A 25317-nucleotide genomic window follows, 5' to 3' on the forward strand; every position below is an offset into this window, starting at 1 on the left:
TACAACGAAGCCAAGAATAAAACGAGGTCTCACCCAAAAAAGGCTATGTTCTGCGTTTTTTGGGACTGCATAGGTGTGCTGCACTGGGAAATGCTTGAAAGGAATGCCAAGGTCAACAAGGACCTCTACATTGCCCAATTGCATCGCGTGAATGAGGCTATTCAACAGAAAAGACCGATCGACGAGGTAAAATCATTCTCCTTCATGACAACGTTGGGCCGCATGTTGCGCAAGTCGTCAAAGCCGCCCTTCAATAGTTTGAATGGGAAATTCTACAACACCCGCCTAACTCTCCGGACCCTGCGTTAAGCGATTACCACCTTTTCCGCTCCATGTAAAAACCATACGAGAGGCACTACCTTCGATGATGAAAAGGACCTCAAAAACTAGCTCAACAACTTCTTCGACAGACCGGGCGATTTTTGGCGAGACGGCATCAACAACTTAGCCGAACGTTGGGAGGAGGTCGTAAACAATAACGAAGAATACATAATTGATTAATTAATTGTTATAACTAATGTTTTTTTGTTTACATAAAATTGTCTAATAAAACCTAACGAACTTTCTTTACAACCCAATATTAAACAAGTTAATTTTTTAAACTATAAATAACAATAATTTAGTAATAATAGTTCTACTTACATCTGACTGTTGGTGGACAGCGTTGGTAATAAATCGCAAACTAATAAAAATAATTTTAAGTATTAGTACTATATTTTGACGATTACCTTTTCTTTTATTATCACTTTTTGACTCTTGACTAAAAAACTTACTTAGAAACATAATATCTGTTTTGCTTTTTTTAAGCAATTGTTGTGTATTCTACATATCTCACAACACAGCATATTTGTTATCAGATACATTTTGAGTTATCTAACAATATACGGTATTTAACATAAACAAGCTGTTGATTAAGCTAACAATATAGCATATTTATTCTACGCATTTTACGCATCTAACAACAGAGCATATTTATTCTACGCATATTGCGTATCTAACAATATAGTATATTTAGTATAAAGATTATGTTAAGTTGTCTGACAATATTTATATTACCTGTTAAATTTTGATACACACATACATACATACATACATACATACATACATACATACATACATACATACATACATACATACATACATACATACATACATACATACATACATACATACATACATACATACATACATACATACATACATACATACATACATACATACATACATACATACATACATACATACATACATACATACATACATACATACATACATACATACATACATACATACATACATACATACATACATACATACATACATACATACATACATACATACATACATACATACATACATACATACATACATACATACATACATACATACATACATACATACATACATACATACATACATACATACATACATACATACATACATACATACATACTTATTTGGTGTTTAAAATACTTGCATTAATTTTAAGTTTCTCTATTATTATGCTCATTTGTGCGTGTATGAAACAAAACTCTTGGCAGCCATTGTCAACGAGGCACTTTACTTTATAAGAAAATGTGAACGAAAATGTATGCAAATATCTAGCGCACGTAAACTTCAAATTATGAAATGTTAAAACATACTTAAACATATATCAAGTTTCACAGTTTGACTTTCACTTGATAATTGAATTGCGTCAACCTCTCCCTAATTTTGATCTAGAGCAAGAAAATTTGTATATAGTTTTGAAATTTCAGTAGTCAACATGCCATCGTGGCCAAGTGGCACGCAGAGCCCCTGAACAAAAATGTTATGGTTTAAGTCTTACCACTGGCAACTTTTTTTTTTAATTTTTTCAGATTATTTTAAATACAAAATAGAAGTTTTATCGAGATTATATACAAACATATGTAACGATATTATAGACTTTAACAAACAAAAAGATTTTTAAAAAAGCTAAAATGTGTCATGATTGAGATACTTATGTTATTTTAGTTTTACATTTTTAAGTTTTTTTACAACTAAGTTGAGTTTGCGCAAGGAAAATGACTATACAACATGTTTACATATAGAATATAAAATCGAAAAAACTAAAAAGTTGATTTGTTTTGCATTTTAAATTAAAAAAATTAAAAAAAAGGAAATTTTGTTTTTAATTTTTGTTATTTAAAATGCTAACTTAACTTTATTTTAAAACAGGAAGAGGGTTTAAAAAGTATGCTTTTAATAAAATCACAATTGAAAATTATAATTTTATATTTAAACTAAACCATTTTATTAAACTTATTATTTCTGAAAATAACCAGAAGTTAAAACTATTTAGTATTGATATAACAAGGAAATTTAGAGTTTTACAGCTATTTTTTCACGCCCCCGTAAAACATTCTAAACAGAGTGCGCATCAACGACAAAATTTACATAACCATCATTATAGTACTCCATTATTTTTTGGCTTAACTTTTAAATTAGGGATCGTCCATAAATTACTCAAGGCTAAATTTCACTAATGAACAAAACAAAAAAGATCAAAATTTTCCCTCGCAGAGTCATACCTTAAATAAAAAATCAAAATAGTAAAAATCATAATTAAGAGTAATGAAAATCGCCCCCTGAAAGAACTTAAGATAAACCGTATAATGTTACGTGATCTTCATTTTGATTTTGTTGCGGTATGATTTGGTTTCAAAAAATTGTTTTTTGATAACCCTTATATAACAAAGCATTATCATAAAATCTATGTATATATATATATATATATATATATATATATATATATATATATATATATATATATATATATATATATATATATATATATATATATATATATATATATATATATATATATATATATATATATATATATATTAGTAGTAGAAAATCACTTAACAAAAATTTTCCATTTAACACTGTGTTTCATCAACAAAGATTCATCAGAAATGATGAATCTTTGTTGATGAAACACAGTGTTAAATGGAAAATTTTTGTTAAGTGATTTTCTACTACTAATATAATTGCTCTGTTCTTTTAAGAACATTGAGCACTCTATTGTGTAGACTACTTTTTAAAGTTGTTTAAATATATATATATATATATATATATATATATATATATATATATATATATATATATATATATATATATATATATATATATTTAAACAACTTTAATATATATATATATATATATATATATATATATATATATATATATATATATATATATATATATATATATATATATATATATAAAATATAAAGATATATTATATTATATGTAAAAAATTATATTATATATATAATTTTAAGTAACTATATATAATTAATATTATATTTATAATTATAAATAATTATATTATATATAAATATATAATATAAAAGTGTGCGGTCTTTAAATTTTGTTTTTTTTGAAAACATTTGCGCGTTTTTTTCGGACCATGCGTAACAGTTTTACAAATTCTTGATTCAACAAGTTCATACTTGTAAATGTTTATGAAGTTTTTTTAATCTTTCTATTAATTCATTTTGACTAATTTTTATTTATGTTTATAATTATGTTTATAAACTAAAATATGCCAATTATAAAAATATTGTGTAATCTTATAAAATAAAAATATTTTGTAATCTTAAGTAACACCATTTTTCTTGTCTTTTTTATTATAGATTATTAAACAAGTATTTATATTCATTTATGTAATTTATTATGAATAAAAAGGATATGACATTAATAAAAAAGTTGTGGTTTAAAATTCTCCAAATATAAAAAATAACAGTAAACTCATATGCCAAACCATATACGCATATATTTTATTTTTAATGACTTTTAAGTTTTTACGACTTTAAAGTGTATTAGAGTAATTCCACGTCAAAACAACCAATTTTTTTTTAAAATGCAACCCTATGTCCTTGGATTTTTTTAATATTTATACCATAGTTTGTACATTATAAAATAATATACATTATAAAAAAAGACCTAAATATCAATTATAAATGTTAAAATAATGGACACCTGCCCCAGTAAAATTTTTAGGTGTGCAGTAAATTTTTTATGCCTAAAATTTCAAATTAGATCATTATACGTTTGAAGAACATTGTGTGAAAAAATCATTTCTGCCAAATACATAGTTTAAAATTAAATAAAAAATATTACAAAAAAGCAAATATTGCATATTTCGCTTATCGTAGTATTCAAAATAAATAAAAATGATGCATACTTGAATTGATATACAATTTTTTATAATATATCCATTAAAAATGAGTGATTTTCAAACACATACTTATTAATTTTGCTAAAATCTTTTTTTGAAAGTTCATATTTGTCTGATATTATTTTTGGTGCACTTTTTAATGTTGTTACATTGGTGATTGGTATCCAACAATAATCATCCCTTTTCGGCCAGAAAAACTGTTCATATGGACCGTGTGGATGCATAAACTTTATTTTTATATCATTATATTCTTTATCTTTTTCTTCGACTACTACAATACACCAAAACGAGTCATATGTACATGCGTAATATTTCTATTTCTGCATTAGCTCAAAATTTATTTAACTTAAATTTAGGTAACTTGATTTTTTAGTTATATTAATAGATTTAGGATTTATATTGTTACTAGTTTTTTTAAATAACATAGATGTTTTCGAAACTGGTATGCAATGGTGAAATCCTCGACTTCCTGTTATTGTTTTTCCCTTCTCAAATTGTTTGTTATATGTAGCTCTAACATTAACCATAGTTCCTTTATCAATTTTAAAGAACTTTATTGTGAGCATTTTTTGAGTTCAAAATTCAAACATTGCATCAATTGTTAGTATTTCTTCGGACGTTCTCTTGCTGTTGTTCGTTTTGCTGTACCACCTATTGCATCACAAGAAGATTTGCCATGACTGGTTGCAAAAAATGTCCATTCAGCTTCCAATAAAAAATCTTCTGAACGATGGCATAGAATTAGAAAATTTTTTTATAATTTTTATACTGTCCTCCACATACATCAGAAAGGTAATACAATTTGAAAATTAAAGAAGGGTTTCTTCAATATAATTACATAAAATATATTTGAAATCAAATTACCTTTTATTTTATTTTTTTTATGCACTTTATAAACATTACAACAATTGCCATTTTTCTTTTCAAATCTTTTTCCAAAGTAGTGAAAATGGTGATTACAAATGCTGAATAGTTCTTCACAAGCACACTACTCAGATCTCCATAAAATGTTTTGACGAGTATCAGTGTCTAGGTCATGTAGTAAAAAAAACATCTTTATTTCTAAAATATGAGGTTTTATGGCATTCTGACTTCAAAACTTTACCAATATCATATGAAATCATTTTGATAATGAATTAAAAAATGTTATACTTGCAAATTTAAAAATGCACAAGTATTAACTACATTATTTATGTAGAACTAATTACAACATTTAAACTAGATGAATATATCTGAATTCAGCAATTAAACTTTGATAATTGGAAAAGACAAGGAACTAAGGGAACAAAAAGGAAATAACAGAATACATTAAAAAATCTTTCATAACTTAAGAACCTTAAGTGAAAAACCTTAAGATTTAAAAACTTAAGTTTTAGATAGGAATTATCATTTTTTCCTAAATTACTTTGGCGAAAATTGAAAAAAAATCAGAGAATTTCGGGTTGTATTTTAAATAACTTCCAGTTAAGTTCTATACTCCAAACCTTTGAATGTTCATACTTATGTCATTTAAAGATGTTTTGCAAAAATTTGCGCTACAAAGAACCTGGGAACAATAATACCCTAACAATTAGAAATCTAAATCGTGGGGAAATATATTTTTTGAAATATGAATTCTTATACCCTAAACTAGGTAGAAATTTCTTTAAGGTAATAAAATTTCATTGAAAAATAAAGATTTGTTTAGAAATTATACCTAATTGAACAAACCCCTCGTTTTGAGGGGGTTGTAAACTTTACATGGTTATACATTTTGAATGCCAAATGATTTTATGACAAAATTTTAAAAATATGTACAATTTTTAGTCTTATTAAAACAAGTAATTTTTCTGTTTGGAAAAATCAATTCCCCTCACGTTTGGGCGGATAATTTCTACTTTTTAGGGTATTTTTGTTCCCAGGCTCTTTGCAGCGCAATTTTTCGCAAACATCTTTAAATGACATAAGTATGAACATTCAAAGGTTTGGAGTATATCACTTACCTGGAAGTTATTTAACTTAAACACCAAAAAATCGTGGTCCGCCCATGCAATTTTATATACATTTTTAGTACAATAGGAAAATATTTACAAAACGATGCATTTGGCATAAATGATTTTTTCACACAATGTTCTTCAAACATACAATGAGATCATTGTATGTTTTCTTATTTGAAATTTTAGGCTTAAAAAATTTACCGCCCACCTAAAAATTTTACAGTGGCAGGGTCCATTGTTTGATTATTTATAATTGATATTTATGTACTTTTTAATTAAAGAATGAGTTTTTTATTAATATATTTAAATTCCTCACCTAGAGATTAACTAACTCACTTATTTTTAGAATTTACACGTTTCCGTTGGAAGTTAGACCTTGAAATTTTGGGATTTATCTTATTTTATAATGTACTAACTATGGTAAAAATATAAAGAAAATCCACGGACATAGGGTTGCATGGCCTGGTTGTTTTGACATGGAATTACTCATTACGATGACAGTTTTAAATGTAAAACATAATTTAATAATAAGCTCAATCAGTACGAATTTTATTTAAAAAAATAAATTTATACAATTTATACATACAAAATAAGTTTATACATCGGAGTTATCACTACCATTTTCTCTTTTTAAATCTGATATTGTTAATAGAGAAAGGTCAATATAATGTGCATCGGCAGATTTTTTTCGTTTTTCCGGATTATCAATGTGGAGCAGCAGATAGTCTTCTCATTTTATCTTTATACCATGCATCCAAAGCAGGGGTTGGGTCTACTTTTTTGATGCTGCATCCTTCTTCGCTTATTCGTAAAAGAGGTTCAAGACGATCACAAGATAGTTTGTTTCTTTAATCTGATTTTACTCTGTTAATGCGGGAAAACATACATTCTACTTTAACGTTTAAAAATGGACAAAGTAAAAGCAACTCAAACATGTCTAACACATTTCTGCATTCAGCAATAATTATATCTGATGTTAATATTTTTTTCAACGTTTTGAAATATATTTACAACCTATATTTAAATACCTTACAAATTTTTTAACTTTAGAAGTATATAACTTTTTAAAACAATCCATTCAAAAAAAATTTCATCAGTTTTACAATCCCCATTTTTTATAAGTTCTTTAAAATGTGAAACCACTTCTGCTATTTCTTTATCACCAAATGTTATCTTGGGTTCATTGGCCAAAAAGAAATATCCAAAAGAAAAATTAAATTACAGAATAAAGGAGATACCTTAATATTTTTGAAGTGTAAATCCATACTAGTTGTTAAATTATTCATTATATTAGTATAAATGTGTTGCACCGATGCATTTGTTTTATTAAAAATTTCTTAAGGATGTTTTGGTTAAAAGAGTTTGCTGTGTTAAAATATTACTTAATCTTGCTGGAAGCCAACACTCAAGCGTCTCAACGGTGCAAGAACATCTAGATAAACAGATAAATGTATTACAAGAGATGTATTTTTCCAAACATTTAAAAACCCCTTTAATTCGGCTTTTTTGACAACTGAGAATCTGTTTTTCTAAGAGACTTTATATGAAAATATATGCACCATAATTATCTATAGCTATTTTCATTGCATTCCACTTATGATCCACCCAACGAGTACGTATGATTTTGCTGGTTTAGGAACGGATTTTTCCCAAGCTTCTGATAAAAGTTTTAATTCTCGTAAACGTTTTGGCCATTGTTTATAAAATCAATGTAACTTTAGTAAAAAGTTTTCACAATTTGCAAATGCAGTACATTTTTGAAAAGCATCATTTAATGCAAGCTCGATTGTTCAAACAATGTGTTACTTGAAGCCATGGAGATTTTTTTTAGTAATGCTCCTAAACCTGAATGAACATGAAGATTTACCTTAACTCCGTCTACGTTTAACCCTAAGAGTTTTTTAGTCATGTCATTTATTTTAACTCTTGCAAATGCTCTCTAGACAGATTTGTAAACCACAGATATTACCATTGTCAAGTCTCTCAACCGGCAAAAGTTTAACGCATGGACTGCCCTTAAACAAATGCAATACATATACTAATTAATATTCGAGTGTAGCAATATCATAACTGCCATCACTTAAAATTGAATAGTATCTCGACTTTATAAAATCATCTCTGAAAGAATCTTTTGCAATTTTACTGATGTAATTTGTAAAAATACCAGCAGCTCAATTAGTTGAGTAACTATAACCAAGATCAATCCCGTTTTTTTAATTAGCTCTAGCAAATCAGGGAAATCGGAAAATGGACGTTCCTTTTTTGCTAAGTAGTAAACTGTATGGAATATTTAAAGTAAGTCACAATCTTTTTCACCCATTTCTCGTGGCCCTTTTTTAATATCAGTGTTTTTATTTATTCTTTCAAACCTTCCGCACCCGATTTACTCCAATAATCGATGAGATGTGCTTCCTTATACTGTTTACTGTTGCAATGACTTCTTATGCTGTGTTTTTTAATTGACGGAGTTCCAGGGCGAATCCACAAAATAAAATTTTTTAAAATATTTTTAATACGAGATTCATATTGCTTGCAAATATTGATATCATACTCAAATTTTAAATTAAATTCTTTTTCTCATTTTAAATCTAATTTACAATGGTTATTTTTAGTTTTTGGTAAGAAAAATGATTATATTTTTAAATATTTTGTTCACTTGATCTACTACGCTTTCAATTTAATATATTTTAAACCTTTTATTTTAAAAGTTTTTAAACCTTTTTAATTTGCTCAAAATGATTGTAATTTGGAACGTCATTTTGCAAATTAAAGCCATTAAAGTCTCAAAGCCATTGTAATGAAATAGTTTCTTTTATTTTTCAACCCTTTATTACCATCATAAAAATTTTTTCAGACATAATAACTATATATATATATATATATATATATATATATATATATATATATATATATATATATATATATATATATATATATATATATATATATATATATATATATATATATATATATATATATATATTAGGGCCCGTAAAAAAATAGTGGGAGATAAAAAAAAATTGAGCCTATTCGGCATTACATGGTGCCTATTTTCAGCCAAGGTTCAGCCGAGCAAAAAAATTTGCCCTGGGCCATGTCTTGGCTCTCTACGGCCCAGCCCCCCACTTTTGGAGGTACCATAGCTCTCCGTAGCCTATGTGTAATTTTATTTGTAGAAAAACTATATATTTTTTTTGAGTATTTATTTTTTATTCTGAGCCAATTTTGGAACCTAAAGTTAAATGTTACTGAGTTGGATTCTAACAGAGGGAAAAACAAGTGAGGCATTTAAAAACAATTACCTGAAGACGTTATTACGTCTATACTATTTATAAAAATATTTATCTGAAGACGTTTAAATATTTTAATTGAAAAAATTTCTTAAAATCAGAGCCATTAATAGGCTGCCGTCACGGCCCCCTTACTCCGGTATGGGTAAAGGGAAAAGCAGCAAAATTAGGGACTCTTTTTCAAATTTTAGAGGGCCCTGAACTAAATTTGAGGATCTTTTTTTTTTTTAGTAATAACTAATACACGGTCGTTTAGATATTAGAAAAAAGCATCAAGTTTAGGTACGCATGCGCCAGTGTTTGTAAAAAAATTTAAAGTTTTTAAAATGGCCACGGTTCATAGATACAGAGAAAATTTTAGATGGCAACCATTTATTTGCATTTTTTGATGTTATGTTCAGTATTGTAAACTTTTTATTTTTTTAATCAATAGATAAGTATCATACTTTTAATATTAAGCAAATAAAATATGTTTACAATTTAATTAAAATACGCATATTTGTATATTTGCGAAAGCTATTTTGCTGTAGAAGAGCAACTTGTTTATTTTTTTGAAATAAATTTTCAGACTTTCTAACTGTACAATTTTTTTTTTAACTTCTTTTATATTCTTTTCTTTATAGTTGATTACTTTTTGGTCATTGCTTAAATTTAATTTCGGTATAAAAATTGTATTTTTACTCGTTTGTGTAGTTAAATAGTATGATTTTTCTAATAACTTTGTTTTGGTGCATTTTATTCGATCATGTTATAAAACTAAGAATCATTAAATGTGAAAAATAAAACAAAATACTATAACTTAATTTACATACACTGTGTAAAATATAAACACACACATACACACACACACACGCACACACACACACACACACGCACACACACAGACACATATATATATATATATATATACACACACACACACACACACACACACACACAGATATATATATATATATATATATATATATATATATATATATATATATATATATATAGTATTGCTAGATATAAATTTGTAAAAAAGTGATTGAAAGAAAAATATTATCTGATCTAAATTCTGGGCACGTAAATATTTTATATGTTTTTATTTTTAGATGGAAAAGCATAACAACAATTTGAATTACTTGTGCAGAATTTGTTCAAAATGGGTAGGAAGAAGGCAGTATAATGAACGATACCCTTAAAATCAAAATAGAGAATATTTTTTCGATTAAAATTGCAAAATGTTCATCCAAAAAAAATGTGTCATAAATGCTATTGTACAATTAATAATGCAAACAGCAGTAAAACAACAACATCACTCGTTATAAATGTGAACTGGTTGCCACATGAAAAAAATTGTATAACATGTCAAATGGCTGAAGAAGTGCAAAATGGGACAGTTAGTACACGTTTAATTAAAAAGAAGGCTAAAACACCAGAGAATAATTTACTTGTACCTAGAAAATTTAATAAGTGTTGGACAATAGCCATGTTTAATTCGATAAAAAAAAACTTATTTCCTATCCATAATATAGATATTAACATATTCGAGCTAAAAAATGATCTAAATCCTTTCTTAGAGTTGTGTTTATGCTTTATATGTTATAAAATACCACAAACACCTGTTACATTGAAAAGATGCGAGCGCTTGTTCTGTTTTTTTTGTCTTGCTAAAGAAATGAAATTAAGTTATATTGATGAAATTTTTGCCCAAAATGTAAAGAAAAAATATATTACAATGATTTGTTAAATAGTAAGCAAACTGATGCTCTTTTCAAAATGTTAACACTAGTATGTGTTTTATGCAATACTAAATTCAATGCATTTAAAGAATATGAGTTCTATCTTGTTCATAAAAGTAAATGTGATAAAGAAAATACATTATTACAGTCATCACCAGCAACATCACCTAAAAGTATCAGTATTAGTGATGTATTTAAAATAAATAAAGATAATATTCCACAAGAACTAGAAGAAGCAGCGCTTCATATTATTACACTAAAAATGGAAAAATCTGGAGAGAATGTAGCTGAATTTAAAAGTGGTGGTCCTAAAGTAAGCTTTTTATTTGTTAAGTAATAATCAGTAATAGTATTTGTAAATTTAAAATTAAATAATCTATAAAATAAATTATTGCAGTTTGTACTTTTCAGCCAATAGTATTTACACAGACACCAAAAGCTTATGTCAAAAGCGACCAGGCATCAATATCTACAATACGACTTCGCAATAACAATATTAAAAATCATTTAGAAATTGTAGCAGGCAATTTAGGTGATTCAGTTGTAAAGCAAACAAATAAATTAATAAAATCCTTTACACCAGAGACCAGACAATCCATATTAAAAAGTGCAAAGATTAACCACAAATTGTGCTTAGCTTAAACGGCATAATTAATAAATCAATAATAATATAATTGAAATAGCTATGTCTTATTTATCGCAGATAATTCAAAGATTTATTTATTTATGCTAATTCAAAGATTTATTTAAAAATTAATACTTAGTAGTTTTTCTTTGTTTTTATTAAGTTGCCTTGTTAATTATTAAATATATAAATCACTTTTTTTTTTATATTTCAGTTTTTTGCAATAACTTGTTTTTGTGACATGGAGAAAATAATTAAAAAGGCAAAAGACTTTAAATATCTTCTTGGTTCCCACAAGTACAAACTACTTTCAAATGGTTTTGTGTACAATGTTTTTTACAACAGAGCAGAAATGCTACAGAAACAGCTAAATATTTAACTCAGCAATTTAATAAAAATGAATGTAAAGTTTCATCATTAACACTATCAATTCTGAGAGTTAACAAAAAAATCCAGTTTTTTTAAAAGACACATACATTATAGCTGGGATAGGATAGTTGTTTTTTTAAGTGAAGACTTCAAGTTTCCACTAGCCAGGGCATCACTTCTCCCTTTTCAGCCAAAGACACCTCCTTCTGTATTTCCATTAAAGACAAGGATTGACAGAGAATGTCATTCCTGTAAAAAAAAGAAACTTTATAATAAAGCCTTACTTACTCAAAACAAAAAGCTTAAGACTGATCAAAACAGTAAAGAAAAAGAAAACAACAATCGGTAAGACTTTTCATATTAAGAGAGTGAACCAACTAATTAAAAGAACCTTAAGCCGAATCTCAAAATATCAGATGTTATATCTTTAACAAAATCTTTGAAAAGCTGATGTTATATCTTTAACAAAATCTTTGAAAAGTTGAACCTTAAATGCAAAAGTTTGGTTAAAGAAAATAAAAGTTGTAAAAAGAAAATCCTGACATTAGAATTTACTATTTTAGATTTAGAAAAAAAACTTAGAGCTCAAGACTTAGCATTGAAAGAAATGATATTACCATAAACATCTACCATATTACATCTAAACTGCGACATCAATCAAATTGAAAAGGGTTCAATTTTTACAAAAGAAAAGTTTCAATGCCTCAGTGCGTCTGGTTGTTTACCATTGTCTTGAAAGCAACGTGGCTGCAGATGATATAACTAAAGTGATCATGTCATGTGCAAGTCTTGGTAAACTGAGTTTAAAGCCTCAAGATCTGCCCAATCTGTCAACGATTGCGCAGATGTCCAGAGAAATGGGAGTACTTCCTCTGCTACAAGTGGCAGAAACAATAATAAATGCTCATGTTGTGACATTAACATTTGATGCAACAACAATTAAGGGCAGTCACATAAATCAAATTCATTTTGCTACTAAGCAACAAATCCTTACAGCCAGCATCACTGAATTACCAGGAGGCAAGACAGAGGACTATGTAAAACACATTAATGATACCATTGAGGATTTAGCCAACACATATGCAGCATATTATAAATTAGAGATTGCTGATGTAAGGAAAAAACTAATGGGCAAAATAATGTCAGCGCTGACAGACGGGGCCTCGGTTAACCACGCAGCAGTTGTGAAACTAAACAGCATACTTGAAAAAGAGCTGTTAGAGTTAAACTGTCATCTGCATACACTTGATGGATTAGCCAGTGAGACCAGGAAAGCTCTTCAGCTGAATAATACAATACCCAGTACAACTTATGGGTCAGATTGCAGAGCTGCAAATCTTTTGTACAGCGTTTCAAAGTTAAGGTCAATGTTTGAATTATGTATTTGATCCAAATAATGTAAACAAATGTATATTGTTACTTTTTTTTTATAAAATCAGAGTTTAATTGCTTGCTATATTTTAAGTCTGCATTATTGTATTTCAGATACAAGGCTGAAGGAGATCCACATGGATTTAAATCCTTTCTCAAGCAAAGTGGATTATCTTGCAGTACTTTTCCAAGGTATGTTGGCAACCGATTGCACATACTGTTTTGTTCAGCTGGCATTGTATACAGGTACTGACAATTGATATTCAACTATCTAGTCCATGCACTTGATTTTCTAATAGCAAATGCATAATTTGTTTTATTCTGTTTTTAGGCACAGACATTTACTAGTCAACTATCTGGAGAAGTACTGCAACAACACGACTTTACTGAGGACATCTCTACTCAGAGATTTCAAGAATGAGGAGATAATGACCCATCTACAAGCCCTTGGACTCTAGGGCAAATTCTTAACTGGACCTTGGATGGCCCTTTTTTATGCAGAGGAAAAACAAAGAAACAATTCTGAAATGGTATGCAATTTTTTTTTTTATTTTTACAATGTAATTTAAACATTTAATGCATGTATTTATTTATGATCTAAAAAAATAACTTCTAATAAAAAATAACTTCTTTTTAAGCAGAGTATCTCAAGTCTGCAATTAAGGTTGTGGAAAAAATTTGTGATGAGCCGGAATTTCTATTGTCGTCACAGTTAGATGCATTTGGTTGCCCACTGATTTCTGATGAGACATTGGTTGCATTACGCATTATTGAAGGAAAGTATTTGGAGCAATTGCTTTCTGTTTTAAAAATGATAGCTAATGCTACATTGACAGTTTTAAAAAGGCAGCAGTCAAGGTACTTGACTGGTGAACTCTCTACACCGACCCAGTTTATGCAAGATAAGACAGTTATTGCCCCTGTTAATAATATTTGGGCTGAGAAAACCCTTGGCATGGTAGACTTTCTTACTCGAAGGGCGCCCAATACTGACAAAGGTTAAGGTGAACAAGTCTCTGGACTGGCTGTGTAATAATACAAAAAAAGAGCAAGAAAAAATAGTTAAATTTTGTATATCTAGGGGTGCAGTTTCAAGAAAACAAAGTAAAGAGAGAAGGTTGAGAGGAGAAGAGTTAGCAAAGTTACGGTTAAAAGAAAAAGGTCAGAAGAGAGAAATGAAACAGAGAAATAGATTAGCTAGAGGTATAAAAAAACTTATTTTAGAAAATAGTTTAGATATTGTACATAATTTCATTTTCTCTTCGCTCTCAGAATACCAAAGGGTCAAAGTATTAGAAATGTTAAATGAGGATCCCGTTAAAATTAAAGGAGCTGGAGTTGAACATTTATGGAATGAGGAGGGGAATGACGTAGCTTATAAGGGAAGAATAGTTATGAAGTTACCACCTGTTACTGGAAAAGTTGTTAGTTTTAGAATTGCATATTGGAAAGAGGATGAAGAAGAAGATGATGCAGAAGACTTTAAAATACCATTAGATAGCCTTTTGGCTGACGTTGCTCTAGGTGATTTAGTTTTCTATTGATTCAGGTTCTGGATTTAGTTACCGGTATTTAAATATTAGACAAATGTTTACAATAGTATTTTATTTTAGTTATACAATTTTTTTGTTCTTTTGAACGTATAATTTTTTATGATTAATTGTGTTTAACTTTATGTTGTTGTCAATTTTACTCCATTTTAAAAGATTTTCAATATTATATTAGTAATTATTATTTATATGATCCTTCTTTCAGCAGACTAGTAATTTGTACCTTAAACATAAAGTTTATGTAATGAGTCATATACCTTAGAAAAATTAGTCTTCTATGCACTTAGTTTGTGAACTATTAATTTTTAAAATGCCCCCTCGTCAAAATTCACCCCCACCCCACTTTGTTTTTTGTATCTGATAAGATGAAAATAATTTAATTCATAAAAAATGTAATAAAATAAAGATCTAATAATGATGAATCATTGTTTTATATTTTATTAAATTATCTCAGTCGGTTTTTTAGTTATGCAGTTTTTAGTGCCAGTAACGCAAAATATTGGTCACGGTTTTTTTTAATTTTCTATAGCAGAAATTACCACTTTTACACGCGGAAAAAAAACCATAATTTCCGTCATAATTAACATAGACAGACAAATGAGGCGTCATTGGATAGCTCTCATTAAGCTCTATGTAACAGTATAAGTTTTGTAATTGTATTATTATATTGAATTTTTTTATCAAAGTACCTAATATATGCATATATATATATATATATATATATATATATATATATATATATATATATATATATATATATTTGTTTTAATTTTATTACATTTTTATATCTCTAATTTTATAACATAGTTGATTAAAATGCACCAGAACAAAATTCAAGAAAAAACTAAGCTCTTAACAAGTTAAACGATTTAAAATACATTTTTACAGAAAAATTAAATTTAAGCAACAACCAAAAGAAGGTCAAAGTATAAAGATAGTAATGATAATAATGAAGAAAATTTTTTTTTTAATTTGTACAGTTAGAAATTCTCAAAATTTATTTAAAAAAAATAAACAAACCACTCAATGTTACAAATAAAAGTTTTAGCCAAAATACAAATTAAATTTAAAAAACTTTTAAAATAAATGGTTAGCGTATTTATTTATTTACTAATACAAAAAAGGCATTTACTTATTGATGTAGATCAGTAATATGGTTGCAACATTAACTTTTACAAAAATAAACTAAAAATAACAGTTGCTATATAAAAAAGGTTATGTAGCTAAGAACCGCAGCCATTTTAAAAACTCTAAAATTTATATAAACTTCTGGCACATGCGCACCTAAACTTAACGCTCGTAAACGACCGTGAATAATTGAAAGTTTTTAAAATTTTTGGGCCGCAACGACAGGTTTGAGGGAGTGCTCTGCCTCCTATGATACGGCCCTGTTTAAAAGAAGAGGGATGAAGAAAAAGTTTCTTTATATTTCAATAATTATAAATAAATTTTGAAATAAAATTTATTTTATTTGACATAAAAAAAATTTTATTTTAAAACATTACTATATTTTATTATAGAAAATAATATAAAATCAGTGATTGCAAACAAACAAAGTTTTACCACTCTTTTTTGTCAAGTTTCACATTTCTAAAAAAGCGCGCCTAATTTTTAAAATCAATAATAAATATTAAAATAAAGTTTAAGTTGCCGTACCGCTAGTATCAATGTTTTCGTATATTTGATTACACTTTAGAAGTTCGTAGTATGATGATTTGATTTCGGTTTGTAGTTGGTAGTTTGATGTAGCTTTGTTCACCAAAGCTACATGCATGAATATCAACTACATCAAAGTTTGATGTAGTTTATATTTAATGTACTTTATTTAACTTATTTACATTTCCTTAAATTTTTGTCATACAACATTAAGTATTTGAATTCAGTATTCGCTTTTTCTACTTCTATATTTGTATTTACCTAGCTATGTAAATACAAATACATAACACATTGATTAATCTAGCTAGATTTACAGCTGTTTTATAAATGTAATATTTTGAACATGTAAATTATGAGATTCTTACAGAAATTCGTTATAGTTGATTTTTAAGATCCATTAAAACTGAATTCACGGTTTTTTAAGAAACTAAAAATTTTAAGACCAGAATTTTTTACGGAATTTCAATTCGCGAGCAATTAATTCGCCCCTAATATATGTATATATATATATATATATATATATATATATATATATATATATATATATATATATATATATGTAAATTATGTTAGTGTATTTTACAAATAGAGTGCTCAATGTTCTTAAAGAACAGAGCAATAATAAATTCAAAATACAAAGCAGGGAAGAACTCTTCCTGATGATCCAGCAATGGTGAAACTTAAAGTAGAAGATAAAAGTTAGATAAGTGTTTTTTACTAATTTATATATATATATATATATTATATATATATATATATATAAATATATATATATATAAATATATATATATAAATATATATATATATATATATATATATATATATATATATATATATATATATATATATATATATATATATATGTATATATATATATATATATATATATATATATATATATATATATATATATATATATATATATATATATATATATATATATATATATATATATATATATATATATATATATATATATTAAAGTGGTTCTAAAAACAACTTTTTCTGAAAATGACTACTGGTTCCCCCTGAATATGTTGTATATAATTTAAAAAATGCTAGATTTAAGAAATTTTTGAATAAAAAATATTTTAAGGGGTTGCTACCGACCCTCCAACATTATATAGGTCCCTAATATTATTAAAAAAAAAGTTTTTCAAAATTATGTCATGTTGGGTCTCAAACGAAGCAAAATCATATACAAATTTCAAAAATAATATTCATTTTATAAAAAAACATAGATAAAAAAAATTATAATCAAAAAATCTTGTTAAATTCCCTATTTTTCAATTTTAGTTAAAAAAACAACTTTTTGTTTACTAAAATCTAAAATAAAAATTTAATTATAAATATATATATATATATATATATATATATATATATATATATATATATATATATATATATTTATATATATATATATATATATATATATATATATATATAAATTAGTAAAAACACTTATCTAATTTTTGATTACTTCAACACTGTGTTTCACCATCAGTAGGTTCATCAGAAAGAATCGGGAAGAATATATATATATATATATATATATATATATATATATATATATATATATATATATATATATATATATATACATATATATATATATATATATATATATATATATATATATATAAAATATATACACTAAAATTGTTCAGGGATCTTGGACATCAGCAAAATATTTGAAAAAATATTTGGGTATGAAAAATTTTTTATTAAAATCCCAGTGTTATTTTATTATATTTAGGGGGAAGTTGAGGTACAGTAGATCGAAGGGCAGGGTGAGTAAGAGGCATTTTTATTAATGATATTAATTTTGTTAATCTTGATAATATAATCACTTTATGCGCTCATATATCAACAATCTTTATTTGTAGTTGTTACCACAATTTTTGTTTTTAGCTAACTAAAGTAAACTTTCTTACCTTATGTTTGTTATGGAGATCATGATTGAAATAATTTTAAAAGTTGAAGTTTTTCATTCGGGTTATTGATATTTATGCTTCCTTAGAGTAGTTTAGCTTTTCCTATAACAATACTCATGTCCCAAGAAATTATACTTAAACTTAATTTGTTATGGTGGGGCACAGTGAATTGATTGATTCATTATGACCCATTAATGATCTTAAAGACTAAATTCATGCATTTTTAACAAACAAATTACATTAAAATAAATTTATTACTTTCGAGTTCTAAATAATAATATTTGAGTCTTTAATTTTTTAATACTTTTATACGTGTTGTTATCAATAAAAAGTTTATTTCATTCTCAATTTTCAAAACGTCTATTATTTCGATTTTATACTAATCTAATTAATAAAAGTATGCCAAGGGTATAGTGTACAATGTCTTTACTCCCTCACCATCAAAGTTATTTGGCTGTGCCCCTATTCACTATCATTAATTCATGGCTGTGTTCATTTAATTACTGTGCCCCAGTACTAGGGCACAGTGAATCACTTAACACACTTTAAACCTTTCTGTGAGCCGTTGGATAATAAATATTTTGGTTTCGGTAATTGCTTATCACAAAGGATATATATCTGAATTATTTCGTCTTGAAAAGAAAACAAAATACATATTCTAACTTCCGCTCAATTTAAAAAAGAAAGAAATCCGATCCACTGTGCTCCCAACTTCCCCTATTATGTGTAGAGATGTTATAAGATATGTTATAAAAACTTTTGTGTTTCAATAGAACCTCTTGCACATGTTAGACTGTCAATATTAGCTAATGTAATAGTTTGTTTATTTGCTATTATATTAGGCTAGTTGTACATAAATGTACATAGTTTATACCTTGTTTATAAAAAATTTTATTAAAAAAAATTACTTACTTGGACATGCATTTATTACGACTAAGTTTCTTAAAAATCCTGGTTGAGCAGTGTATATAGGAGCATAAACATTAACATTTTGAAAAACCTTTGCACCAGTATTTTGAAGCATATCAACGGTAATCCTATTGATTTGAACGGTATGAGTATAATATCCATTGGTTAAACTTTGTCTTACATAAAATTTTATCCACTCGTTTAGGTTATAAGTTTTTACTGGTACACCATATAAAGCATCATTATTGACTGATGCCCAAGCATGTAGAAGAGTATTTAAAATAGAAATCTCAAAAACTCGTTCATTATTACAATCTAAATGTAATACATCTGACCAAACATTTGGCATATATGAAGTAAAAAACGCTTCGAATGTTATTTCATACTCTTTTGGTAGTGTTTTTATTGTTGTTAAATAATTAGCTGTGTGTAAAACGGTTTCGCTGTTTATAGCAAAAAAAGGCACTAAAAGAAAATAAATTTAAAACAATTATGAAAAAATCTTTTTACAACTATATCATATTTTAACTATCAAAAACCGTCCTTCCTAATAGATAACAGTTCCATTTTTTAAGACTTTGTCTTTACTCACTTCTTACTTACTCGCAATCAAAAACTGCTTTTTTTATGGATAAAATTCCCTTTTTTAAGACTTAGTCCTTCATCACTTGCGTCTTTTAAAATGTTCAAACTTGTTAAATGGCGTAAACTTACGATTAAAAAGCTACTGCTAAATTTAATAAACTAATCAATTCGATAAGATTATTTGTAATTTACAATTTAAAATCATAACCATAAAAACAAAATTTATGTAAATACATGTAAAAAAAATTTTAAAATTCAAAATGTATTTTTATAAATGAAAGTACTTGTTACATTTTTAGCTGTGTTTTTAATTTCGTCTTAAAATACTTCGCGTTGTTTTCATTTTTAAAGTTCAACTTTATGAAGGTTGTACAGCCTCAGCTATTAAGGCTAAGTTAAAATTACATTTTCTTTTAACATAACTACATAAACATTTGTATATGAAAGAATATCATTATTAATGTTACTTTTTAAAAGACTGGTTCGATACATTTTGTATATAAAACAGATATGTAATTTTATGTTAGTTTGATACATATATTACATAAAACACATGTCAGACTAAGTTGAACAAATCCTTAAATTTGATTTTTTCTCGAGGAATTTAAAAATACTACATTAGAGACTTGATAGTCTTAAGAATTTGCTTGCTTATCCTATTTCATTCAAAATAACTGACGTAAATTATTGAAGCTATAACAGAGGTTGTCGCCCAAAACCTTTGAAAGAAATGTTGATTTTATATCATGACTTTCTCTTAGGTTTACTAAAAAAATTAAGTTAATAAATCGTCTCTGTAATAATTAGCAACCGCGGCGCAGTAGTTAGAACGCTTGCTTTAGAATTAAAAGATGCAAAGTTTGAAGCGAGCTCTGAGCATATTTATCGTCATAAAAATCTATGGCGCAAAATGTGCTAAGTGAACATCCTAGTTAAACGCTCTTCCGCGGTGCTCTGTTACAAAATTGTTAGGTTTACTCGGGGCACAATCAATCAAAGTAAGCATTCAAAAAATTACATCTCATTAGAGTTTTGAAAATCTTAAATTTTGTAACGGAGATAGAATGTTTTGAAAACAATATTTTTAATTAAAACTTCATTTAATTATAGTGTTCTTTATTAATCAGTTTAGAACATCCATTTATTGTCAGATAAAGGGGGCAATGGTAGGGGATGTTTCCCTTTCTCTATAGATTTTTTTTTTCACATAAAAATGAATTATTAGTGACAAATTATTTTTAAATTTAGAAACAAAACAAAAAAAGTTTTTTTGTGTTAAGAAATTGCTTTTTTTGTATTTCTTTTTAACTTAAAAAAGTAAATAGTTTCGTTGCATTTGATATTAATTTTATCTTTGATTTCAAATTGTTAAATGTCTAACAATTTAAATTATTTTTAGAATAATCAGTATGGTAGTTTGAAAATTTGAGTAAGAATTGTCTAATAACAAATGCAAGAATTTTATTGTTTAATCATTTTTATAGTTACTAGCTGATCTGACCCGTAAAAATATGGGTCTTTGTAAGTCTATTTTTCCTTATATGTATATTCTAACTTTCGGACCCATAAAATACGGATCTTTACTAAACCTACTATTTCTATACTTATCTATTCCACACCGATCATTTTTATAGCTATTATTTGTTTACTTCAATATTTTTACGTTAAATAATTCTTTTCGAAAAATTGCTTTAAGACATGGCAACTTTATAACTGGCCTATTTATTGTTCGGATGACGTCATAAACTGGAGGCGAGTTTTTTAAACAAAAAGTACAGAAAAAATAACCTGAACTGAACATAAATATTAATTTTTAAGGAAGAAATAATAGTAAACAACAAAAATGCATTAAAAATATGTCAACAAAAAATCATAGTTTTTTCTTTTATTTTATTATAGTTATATACAGTATAATCATTTAAATCTAATAGTACAATTTAACAAAAAAACAATTGCTCTTGACCTTTGTTATTTAACGCTAAGTTTTAAAAGTTATGGTTCTTTTTCAGACCTTGGAGAATATAAATTACAATAGTTCTTAAAGAAAACATTTGAAAGTGTAACACCATGGTTTCTGTTCATATTTAATTTATAGGATTCTGATACAAGCATCATTAGATTGCACAAAAAAGATATGCATGTATTATCAGCTACTTCACGAAACATAATATAGCAATATATTACCCATTGAAAAACTAAATCACCAGGTATAGTTAATCCTCCACGATTAATTTCCTCAGTAAAATCTCTAAATTTCTCATAATAAAAATACGAATCATCTGAATCTTTGTCATTTCAGACAATATAACCACCTATGTAAATTAGAGTCATTTTGACATCTATAGATAATATATTTTATAATTTTGGCAAATTATCAAATATCAAACAATCTTCTTCATTTAAGTAAAAACCACGTCTTTCACAAGAATGACCTGATGTGGTAAAATCCAGATCAACACCATATTTGTCTAATTGCGAAAGTAGTTTTGTTTTTATGATACCCACTTTCTCTGGTAATTCTTTAACAGTGATAAAATATATACCTCCTGATCTCTGTCTCAGTTTTCCAAACTACTTTTCTATGGAATCAATTGTAAATATTCCAAGCAGAACATACTTATGATTTGTAGACAAGAGGAACTTTGATAACTCCACAAGACCATTATAAGTATCTTTAGTGAAGTATCATTAGAAGTATCTTTAGTGAAGCTTTTAAAACGAATTATTTGAGAAGAGCATATTTGCTTAGTCATGTTTCCAAATTCTAACAGCTTTTGAAGATTAAAATCATCAGAAGAGAAAATAGCAGCCCAATTCGGATCATGCATATTTACATCTGCATAAAGGCTATGAACATTCACAATACTCCAATTCAGTTATTATTATAGTATCATTACCATCTTTTAACTTTGGGTGACATTTTAAAGCACAAACTGTTCCTTCGCAAAACACATTCAGACAAGTTTAAACTTTTAGCCTTTCAATTGGTTTTGGGAACGCAGCAACACAGCAGTAAGTTTAGACATTTTAATCATTTGATTTGATTCTAATTTATGCAATGCTACAATATGAGACCAACTACAATATGAGACCAATTTGGCAACTCTTTTTTCTTTATTAACAAAAAAATTAAAGTTCCAATAACTTTTCAGTGATCCAATTTTGCGAATGTTTTTTAAAAGGTGCACGTGCAACGTTTTAAAAACAATAGCAAAATTGGATCACTGAAAAGTTATTGGAAAAAAAAGAATAACATATATCTTCAAAAGATAACATATATCTTCTGTATGATTTTGTACAAAATCATACAGAAGATATATGTTATCTTTTGTTCGCCAAGGTACGCCATCTGTCTCAAATTTCTTGAAAAAGATTTACCCTGTTACCATCACAAACTATAGAAATAACATGACCACCAGCTGCTTTTATTGTAGATAAAAGGAAAGTAGTTTGTTCAAAAAGAAAATTTGAATCGATGCCACTCACAGGAAGCATTTTACATAAAAATTTGGGTCCACCAAACAAAGAAATAACCATAAAACTTAAAACAGTATTTGCAAGAACATTTGGGTTAATAACTGCTTTTCCAAAAACTGTTTCCCATTGTACTGCAACAAAGTCTTTACATAAACTTCATTTAATAAAAGAATGCAGTTTTTATGTCTAATGTCTGTTAAGTTTGAAAAAATCTTTTGTAGATAAATATCCTCATGAATAGATTTTACTTTTGATGTTAGTCTTGTTAATGTTGTAATGCTAGGAAGTTTAAAGTCTTCTCGAAGTCGATTATATGTAGCACGTGACATTACAGTGTACTTAAAAGCTCTAATCATTGTTTCAACAAAGTACTTTTTATTTGTAACAGGTTTATTGCTCATTGAAAAAAGTTGCCTTTGAATAATTTTTTTTTTTACTGCTTATCTCATATGAATTTAAAAATCGAACTGCTTTTTCAATATGCGACCATCTATTCAATATGGTAATTCTGTTCTGTGAGAGTGTTTGTGTTAAGCATTTGACTCCAAAGTGAAAAGATTCAAATTGAAAATTACTGTTTATTGTTAGAACAAACAATGGAACACCTGTGTCATGAACAAACTTTAACGATTGAATCAAAACTTGATTTTCTGTTTTAGTATTAAATATATCAATTCCATTAAATTTATAGTTTCCTATGTTGGTTTTCAGATCATTAAAAGATTTTATAACATATTTTAAATTAAAAGCATACAAATCGTCAGGTTGAACATTTCTAGTTTTTGCATGTGATCTTAAATAAAGTTGTTCTGGGACAACCAGATGGTTAAGGTATTAAATTTGGTTTTACACACTTAAACACAGATGGAGGATCACATAGTCTTTCTTTGCCATAATCTTTTGTCGAAATGTATCCAACAGGCCATTGCCTTTCACAAACAACGGTGTCTTTCTTATCTGGTATGTTGTTTCTTGGTATAACAGCCAACCACTTTTTTCTTTCTTCTGTCCGAGGAAGACGAAAAGTTTTTTCTATTATAATATATGCCTATAATAATTATAGCAATATTTATAGCAAAAAAAAAAAAGTAATTAAAAAATGTTTTCTAATTGTTAAAATAAAATTCAAAAGTTTTCTCATTTTTATAGATTTATTATACACGACTGTTCCATATACTGTCTGCAAACTCAACATATGCTAAAGACGTTTACACTTACAGACGTTTGTACGCAACGCTATACAAATGGCAGAACTAAGATGATCTTAGACCATTAAAAATCATAGACAATCAAACGCAAAGGGAAATTATGCAACTCTAATTTTATTTTTAAAAAAGAAGAAGGAGATCTTAAGTTCTTTTAGGTGACGATATTCATTAAACTTAATGAGCTGTTTTGATTTTTTATTTAACTTACAACTCGGCGAGGGAAAATTTTTGTTGTTGCATTCATTAGTGAAATTTAGGGTTGCGTAATTTATGGACAATCCCTAATCTGAAAGTTAAGCCAAAATATAACGGAGTATACTATTTTGATGGTTATCTGAATTCTGTCGTTGTTGCGCACTCGCTTTAGAATGTTTAACGAGGACATGGTAAAATAGCTGTAAAACTCTAAATTTTCTTACTATATCAGTATTAAATA

The 25317-nt window shown here is 27.0% G+C and overlaps 1 protein-coding gene across 1 annotated transcript in view; it reads right to left on the reverse strand.

Annotated features, from left to right (window-relative positions):
- LOC136092185 (uncharacterized) overlaps positions 1-25317 on the reverse strand; it is a 93157-nt gene that overhangs the window by 18450 nt on the left and 49390 nt on the right. Inside the window, exons 3-4 of the mRNA XM_065819924.1 lie at positions 19615-20076; positions 643-682 (exon numbers count right to left, since the gene is read on the reverse strand). Coding sequence (XP_065675996.1) covers positions 643-682; positions 19615-20076 — 502 coding nt within the window. The remainder of the gene's footprint in view (positions 1-642; positions 683-19614; positions 20077-25317) is intronic.

Source organism: Hydra vulgaris, chromosome 15, assembly GCF_038396675.1.
Source record: "Hydra vulgaris chromosome 15, alternate assembly HydraT2T_AEP".
Classification (NCBI taxonomy): domain Eukaryota; kingdom Metazoa; phylum Cnidaria; class Hydrozoa; order Anthoathecata; family Hydridae; genus Hydra; species Hydra vulgaris.